Genomic DNA, 8,282 nt, shown 5'->3' on the forward strand with positions numbered 1-8,282 from the left:
ATAGTGTGAGCAATTTGAGTTTAAGCAGACACAGGTCACAGTAATGTGTTGAGAAGTGTCCTCTTTCATACTTACAAAAATAAAAGAAACAATACACAAGGAACTCCAACAAAAAGCACAATAAAATTGTGAACATAAATATGAACACAATTGGAGTACATCATACATGTAGCTATGGCCATGTGTGTTGCATTAATTTGTTTTAAATGATATAGACTTTCATGTGATGGAAGCTAAATAAAATAAATTAGGTTTATTTAAGTTACTTGAACTTTATTTGATAAAGAAACCAGCCATAATATACTATACACTGGGAAGACAATTTATAAAAACGGGAAAAACAGTATTGCATGTAATGATATGGTAAAGATTAACATGATGCTAAGTAAACAGTCCATGTTAATCCTCTTTCTTTGCTTCAGAGGGTTTTTCTGTGCTGTCAGGCTGTAATTCTATTGCCTTCTTCCCATGTGCATCTGAAACAGGATTTGCTGTAGCTCCTTCCACAGGTTTCTCATCATCCGCTGGTACAGCAGTACATGTACCCCAGATAACCAGTGCAACTATACCCACTGGTAGTCCAAACACAAAACAGGAGAAGAATGGAGCTGCCTGGAACATCGACTGAGATCAGGGAGATTTATATTAGTTACTAGGACAACAGTGAACTAAATATTAGCCAAGTAAATATTTGATGAGGATGTGATCATCCATGTATTTTCGTTTTGGTGTGTGTACGTGGGGGGGTAAATGAAATAAGAGTGAATCTATCCTTCTGCTAAAATAATGCAGTGTTAGTCAGTCTTACCACCACAGTAGACTTCGCTTTATAGAAAGATCTCTTAGTCCACTGCAAAAATCCATTTCCCCCGAGTAGCTGATTGGGGTAAAAGGACATTTTATTCGAAAAGGAGCAATGTATTATAGGACAGAAAGACAGACAGGAAAGTATCTCCCATCACATACCTTCGCACTGCCATCCAAAACACTGTTTAGGAAGCGAAGTAAATCCTCAATGGTCTCAATCTTACTTTCTGGTAGACAGTAACCATCAATGCTCATATTTAATACAATGATGGAGGGCATCTCAACTTCTCTGAGGAGAAACATGTTAGTAGAGATTATACGCACAGATTAGACTTCTGTAATATATTTTTGTAGATGTCTGAAATATATATATAATTTAGTTTTTATCTTTGTCAGTGACTTTAAATACAGTTCCAGCACTTTGCACTTCCTAAAATGTTTGTGTCCAGTTCAACTCACCCCATAATTAAACCGTTGATATATTCATTACCATCCATAAAACCAAACTGGTAATCACTTGGAGAAAAAAATAAAAATAAAAATATATATGTATATATATTGTCCTTGTTCACAAATAATTCAGGTATTTGGCACCTTCTCTTCATGCTCCATATAAATTTGCTACTTACCTTTTGTAATGATCTCTGTATTCAGTTGACAGCCTTTCCATCAAGGTTTTGTAACTAAAGAGATGAATTTTGAGTTTTAGAGTTGAAATAATAGGGGGTGAGGCATATACTGATGTTGCTTACCGAATGCTTTCTTCAGATGGATTCTTCTCATCTACTACTGCCAGTGCCACAAGTTTACCTTTGAGGGAAGTGTGAGAAATGAACAGCAACACAATAAATTATTTATGAACGCAAAGCTCACATAATTACAATCTGTCAAAGCATCATTTTCACACATAAATACTGGATCTTGGGAGAAAGTCATCATGCCAGTTATGTTTTGTCACCTAGTGCCAGAAATATAGCAATCACAAAAATGGTTTGTTAACTATAAAGGGTATAGGAAAATTAGACAAATAAAAAAAAAAATAATAATAAAGTAAAAATATCATATTTAAGGAGAAAAACAGGCTTACTTAGTTCTCCCATCTGGTACAGACTGAAGCTATCGATTTGGAAATAAGAGGGAAAACGTTCTCGATTTATCCAGGAAGACAAATCACCATCAAGAAATTCTATAGGAATGATAAAACAAGTGAGATTAAACTTGTTTATGTACATTTAATGTTTTCATGTATTAAATGTAGCCCTGCACTTATTAAATGTCACCATCAAGCCTGTGCAACCAATATGCAAAGTAAAAGTACTCAGAAATGTTTAATCTAAAAAATGTAATCATGAGAAACAAATGATATTTTATTAACAAAACAACGTGTTTCCGTTCACTGACTTGCATTAAATTATGCAAAATATGTTACTTGCACACAGTCAAGCTGTTGACTTAAAGGGAGTGTATTGGATGTTAGCCCAGACGAAATGTTCAGAGTAAGCCACATGACAGAAGAGAGCTGGAACACTTTACTGTCTCTGTATTCTCATCTTTTGGAATAGAATGGTAAGAAAGTAATTACTGTAATTATAATGTGATCTAACAAAATGTTTTTCTCTTGTATACATACAAGAAATAACCATGGGTAAGTTTTTCTAACATACTAGTACTTTCAATGGTTATAAAGTAACTTTAAATCCAGTGCCAGCCCTAAATGGCTAAATTATGCTGGAAAAATGTAAATATATCAGATATATTGGTGTGCTGTGATCTGTAATCTTAACTTTTTTGTGCCTGTTTTTTTATGTCTGTTTTCAGGAGGATTGCCATGTGATTTCTGTTACAAAAAGTGATAAAGTAAATATTGTCAGGTAAGTGATTCATAAATTCCATAACTTACTTGCAAAAGGTGTAGACTCAAAAGAGAGAGTAATTAGTAGAGTGTGCTCACATCACAATGTCTTTGTGTTTTTCAAATTAATTATTTCTAATATTTTAATGTGAAAACTGTATTTTTTTTTTTTTTTTACTTTAATTTGAGCTGACAATTGAGCTGGCCATAATATGAACAACAAACCTTAACATTTGTAAATTATAATAAAACCTGTAGTTCTTTTTAGGTAATCTGGAAGATGTTAATGCATAATATATCTCCTGCAGATGCCACATTATACACCTTGTGTTTTAACCTTGCTCCATGGATGTGCTAACTATTTATATCATGGAGGACTCGTCTGACAGTGCAGTGTTTCGGGTCCAGGTTCAGTGTGCTGATCCTTTCCTGCTAAACTACTGGTTCCAGAAGACCTTCTTCAACAATGGGGAAGTCCAACAGATCAACACCATGAGGATAAACGGCTGTCGTGGGCTAGTGTTTGTTTTGAGGGTGCTGCATCGTTCTTCACGCCTCCCTAATTCCCATTATTGGTGCCCTTTCCTAGTGACACTCTGCCTCGATGCCCTGGCATTTCACTACCACCTCCCCTCTGTGCCCCAGTGGAACGGCACCCTTCGAGAGGCGATGAGAGGAAACAGCCTGGAGCTCAGACGCTAAGAGACTATGAGATTTTGCTGCTTACAGATCCTATTATTTTCAGATGTTCGCTTACTAAAGTGATGCACTGCAAGTAGTACATCTTACCATTGTAAAGGTAGTATGTCCCATCTTTGAACACAGCAATGGCGGGAACATCCTGCAGAGTGACCACCTTTGGAGAAAATGAATAATGAATCAATTTGTAATTTCTAAGAAGCTAATTATTTTTTAGAGGTATTTTAAGTGAAAGTCTTACCTTTGGAAGGACTTCCTCAGATGCAGTGAAAAAATATGTGTGGACAATATACTCAGTAGCAGCTTTGTAGTATTCCCTCTGTTTAAAAAAGAAAAAACTGTACATTACATTTCAATAGTAGTATATTATATTAACCTTTTCTATATAACTATGCATGACTTGGCAGAAAATATTTTCACATAGTTTATTTATAAAACAATAAAACTTTAAAATAAAATACTACCCAGAAAGAAGTGGTAGTTGTGAACTCATGCTCCAGTGTTCAATAGTTTGCATTTTATTCCTATTCCATCATAATTCATTCATTGTTCGTAAATATGACCGTTATTAATTTTACATAATGTTTACCTTAAGGAGCGACTCCCCTCCAATGTAAACGAAGATAAGATCGTGACGATTCATAACATGCTGGAATAACTGAACACTAGAGAGTGGTCTTACCACAGGTCTAGGTTAAAGAAAAAAGACAAGGGTATGGCATGAAGAGAATTATAACTAGCATTGACATAAAACTAAAATCTATGCAGAACACGAAAGACACAAAACAATTCATTATGGTGAAATTTACTCCACAATTACCCTGAAACTCGGTTGGTGAATTCAATAATAGCATCCTTTGTTCTAGGCCCTTTGTAGTCAAAAGACAGCTCTCCTTTAAACCTTAAAAAAAAACAAAAAAAAGGTGTCAAATATATCATACAGCATGAACAATTCTTGGTTATTAATTTAGAGATTATAATTAGGCATAACTCACAGTTTTATGGTTGGATATCCACGAATATTAAACTCTGAAGCAATACCTAAGGACAGAGAAATTAAGCGTTCTAGTTTTTTGCAAGCATTATTTATTGTATTTATAAACCAGTAAAAATAGAATATATGGAGATAATAATAGTACTATTCATGTTATTAGTTGAAGTGTTTTGTTAGCTACATCATTAGTAAATCACAGTTAATTATTGTTAATTTGCTTTGATTTTTTTAAACTGTCTAGTCTAGTCTAATCTAATTAATGAAAGAGTGTACTCATGGTGGGGGGTAAAACACAAGACGATGGGCTACATTTCATTTACCCAGAAAGCTTATGTGTAAACTTAATAATAAGAAGATTATGAAGTCGGAAGACAATGGCAGCAAAAGGCAGACACTGAACAACCTAATTCCAAGAAACTAAAGGGATTTCTAATTGCTGAAATGCAACTTATGCCATATGGCCATCTGGTTAACAAGATACAGACTCAACACAAACTACATATACAGTTCAATGAACTGAGTCTCATGAACGCATGAGGCCTGCTTAACTAATCCCATTAAACAGCAGGTAAGCCTATCCTGCCATTTAAGTAGCATACTAATTGGTTGCTAAGCAGTAGCCCGGTGTGGCATTACCATTACTGTCATCTCAAACCAAGCTACAGCAGGAGATAGGCTATAACTTTCATCTACTGCAAGTATCCTAGAGGGGGGTATGGCACAAATGCAGTTCTTGCTAATCTTGAATATAATTTTAGATACACAATAAATGTAATTAAAGCTTTCCAATATACACACTTTAATGTGAACATGTGAATTGAACCCACTTGTGTGCACTGTGGTATCAATCTTGCCAACATTAACAGGAGAGCCCATACTCTTTAGCTCTGCACCGACTTCATGCCATATTGGCTCAAATGTGTGACAGTATGCACACCATGGCGCATAAAACTGCAATATAAAAAATGACATGATAAAGCAAACACATCATACAACATAAAACTGCATAAATTGCACTGCATACACTCTCACCTCCACCAGCCAGAGTTCATGCTGTAGGTATTCCTTAAACCTGTAAAAGGGAACTGATTAATGCAATCACACATTGATTTCTATCTATCTATCTATCTATGCAATAAGTAATAACAAACCACAGGCCTTTACAAATTACAAATTACAGCAGCAAGTGCTGGTGTGACTTGTTACTTTTAGAAAATGGTTCCCACATAATAAAATATAGTGTGATAAAGGATATTAAAAGCACAAATTTCCATCTAACCCCCATTTTATTAAGCAGACTCATAAAGTGCTATTTCTTCCAGTAGAGGATCTCCGTACGTTGCTATGCAACAAAAGTAACTACGCTGCACTGACAACAGCTTCACTACTAAATCACAATTAGTTAGTACTTTTACAATGTAAAACACTTACTTGTCATCGAGTTCCTCCACGTATCCTGACACCACAGCAATGACCGACAGAAGCACTATTAAAAAGATTACGTGTCAGTCAGTCGTGTTAAATAGATTTGTATTTTGCAGTTTATGTTGGCGAATATGGTGTCCATACAATTACTAGGCGTTCATACCTGTAAGTATTAAGTTTCTCATTCTTGCTATCCTTATCTTGTCATTAACCGTGCAATATCCTTGAAATGTTACAGGTAGCAGAGGCAGTGTTAAATTAGTGACATAATCATCAGACTGGTAGTAAGCTCTTGGGCGATTGACTAGATTAACCCATTTAATCCCACCGGTCACGATAGTGACCGTAAAAAAAGTTTTTCATTTATAAAGCTCTAAAAACCGTACTGACTGATGTTTTAGTGCACTTTCTGCAAATATGGAAAAAATAACGGGTCTCAATTAAATATGTGCAGTTTCACATGATTAGTGCAAATTGTCACATGACCAGAGCAGTTTATTTCCTGTTTGCACCTTGAAATGATGGATGCATCAAAGCTCCAAAACGATGTCTTTATGTTAACATAAAGATATGACAAAGATTTTTGGTACACATTATCTTTAGGGTGTCTAGTTTTGTTCAGTTTTGTTGAGTGTGGTCATAGAGTGAGTAAACATGTTGATGGTCACAATAGTGACCGGTGGGATAACGGTGAATTTTATTTTAAAATATAATCCAATGGCAGTTGCTAGTGAAAATGACAATAAAATGTTGCAATGACAAAATATTGCACTAAATTAAAAAATTCAAATGTTAGAAAAAAAATTACAATAATGATGTTATAATACTTGTAGCATTTATATAAAAATTTGATGTTATATTAGAAAAAAGTAACAATTTTGAATTTTTTAGTTTTTTCTATCTCAGTGTTCCTATCAATGTTGCATAAGGTTTTTTTTATGCATAATAGTAATCCTAGAATGTGATCAAACTGTTTAAAATAGCTGAGATAAGATATATAACAATTTTTATGACTGCAGAAATATATGATTTCATATAATTGCATAAATAACAATTTTTCACACACTTTTCCAAAAAATAAAAAATAAAAATAAGGTAACACTTTATTTTAAGGTGTCATAATACAGAGTAATTACCTAATTAAGTACTTAGTAGTAGCTGTTGTACTTACATGTAATAAAATGTACTTACCATGTAACTAAGTTATGGAACAGCCTGTAATTACAGTTTGTAATTATGTAGATGTAATAGTCAGCTACTCTTACACATATGTAACAGGGCGAGTCTGTTACACAGCTGCTTGTACACTTAAGTACAATTTTGATACACTTTATTTTAAGTAGCTTATGTCTGTGTACTTACATTTATAATTACGTTGTTTAAAGTCTACAACACATGTAACAATATTTTGGTTACATAAGTAGCTGTTTAACAGACTCAGTCTGTTACATATGTGTAACAATAGCTGCCTATTAATTTCAAACTGTAAGTATAGGCTGTTCCATGACTTAGTTACATGGTAAGTACATTTTGTTTCATGAAAGTACAACGGTTACTACTAAGTACTTATTTAGGTAATTACTCTGCATTATGGACACCTTAAAATAAAGTGTTACCAAAAATAATTATTGATTATTTCAAAGGGTTACTAATGATACATCATTTGGATATTTTCATGTCTGGAAAAAATTTGGGATTAAATGGATTAACCCCCTTTGCCCCGAGGGGTAGGAACGGACAGAATTAGGCCACAAATTGATTCTGGGCAGAACGTTTCATCGTGCCACTAGTTTAAATTAGAGTTAGTCTTGTATTTTCTAGCGTACAGCAAACAAAAGCAAACACTGTCTCAAAGGGTCTAGTATTAATAACATGTTCTGTGGTGAGTCTACTGTTAAATCTTTAAATATTGTGTTTAAAAACTTAACATCAAACTCATCCATTTATTATATTTTTATTATATTTATTATATATTATTGTGTTGTTATTATGATCACTTTATTTAGGTGTTTTAGATACTTATGTGAAAATATACAAATAAATAATTGTTACAGTATTGTGTTATATTGCAAAACACTTTTGCTGTGGAGGTAAGGTTAGAGACAGGTTTCGTAGTATGGTTAGGTTTAATGGTAAATTACAACAGTGTAACTGTGAGAAAATTAGAGATGGAATTGTTGGTATTTTTTAAAGAGATGTACACATATAGTGCATTGCAATGATTCATTTACATTTTGAACACTTATTATTGTTGTTGTTATCATTATTATTCCACAATTGGCGATTCTGTATATTCTTTTAGTTTATCTGCTGAAGTTTACTCTTGAAAAATGTTGCTTTCTCTCCCGAAAGATGGCGCCATAATAATCCATTTGGAATACAGCTTCTTCGTGTTTTATTAGAATGCACAGCTGTGCAAGAATAATAGCATCATTACATATTAATCCTATGTTCATAACATTTTACGCAGTCTTACGTTTTGCTTAGCCAGTTTCTAACTAAATA

The 8,282-nt window shown here is 33.8% G+C and overlaps 1 protein-coding gene and 1 long non-coding RNA gene across 4 annotated transcripts; one reads left to right on the forward strand and one right to left on the reverse strand.

The window, feature by feature from the left end:
- Positions 1-82: 82 nt before the first annotated feature.
- Positions 83-6,231, reverse strand: tmx3a (thioredoxin related transmembrane protein 3a). Of its 3 annotated transcripts, XM_058797129.1 has the most exons (16): positions 5,941-6,231; positions 5,784-5,838; positions 5,385-5,424; positions 5,180-5,303; positions 4,354-4,399; positions 4,179-4,259; positions 3,948-4,047; positions 3,600-3,677; positions 3,449-3,515; positions 1,895-1,993; positions 1,560-1,617; positions 1,437-1,490; positions 1,267-1,323; positions 967-1,096; positions 809-877; positions 83-624 (listed from the first exon to the last, which is right to left on the reverse strand). In XM_058797129.1, the coding sequence occupies exons 1-16, from the start codon at positions 5,960-5,962 to the stop codon at positions 400-402; spliced, it is 1,305 nt and encodes a 434-aa protein (XP_058653112.1). In that variant the 5' UTR covers positions 5,963-6,231; the 3' UTR covers positions 83-399. The 3 variants fall into 3 exon arrangements, 2 of the variants coding, with proteins under 2 accessions (XP_058653112.1, XP_058653120.1); XM_058797137.1 differs by lacking the exons at positions 5,784-5,838; positions 5,941-6,231 and adding an exon at positions 5,632-5,672 and having other exon boundaries at positions 84-624; XR_009274075.1 differs by lacking the exons at positions 83-624; positions 809-877; positions 967-1,096 and adding an exon at positions 1,715-1,765 and having other exon boundaries at positions 1,304-1,323.
- On the forward strand, positions 2,071-3,354 carry LOC131552956 (uncharacterized). Its single transcript, XR_009274087.1, has 3 exons — positions 2,071-2,373; positions 2,626-2,678; positions 2,968-3,354. It is a non-coding gene; the product is annotated as an uncharacterized LOC131552956 (long non-coding RNA).
- Positions 6,232-8,282: the final 2,051 nt, after the last annotated feature.

The sequence above is a fragment of the Onychostoma macrolepis genome, chromosome 02 (genome assembly GCF_012432095.1).
Source record: "Onychostoma macrolepis isolate SWU-2019 chromosome 02, ASM1243209v1, whole genome shotgun sequence".
In the NCBI taxonomy this organism is placed as follows: Eukaryota; Metazoa; Chordata; class Actinopteri; order Cypriniformes; family Cyprinidae; genus Onychostoma; species Onychostoma macrolepis.

Bases quoted from the DNA above. Each gene is read 5' to 3' on its own strand.
- tmx3a (XM_058797129.1), bottom strand. From the start codon at position 5,962: ATGAGAAACTTAATACTTACAG. The intron at 4,260-4,353 runs GTGAGTTATGCC...TTTTTTTTTAAG, and splicing joins GGATATCCAACCATAAAACT to GTTTAAAGGAGAGCTGTCTT. The intron at 625-808 runs GTAAGACTGACT...CCCTGATCTCAG, and splicing joins AAGCGAAGTCTACTGTGGTG to TCGATGTTCCAGGCAGCTCC.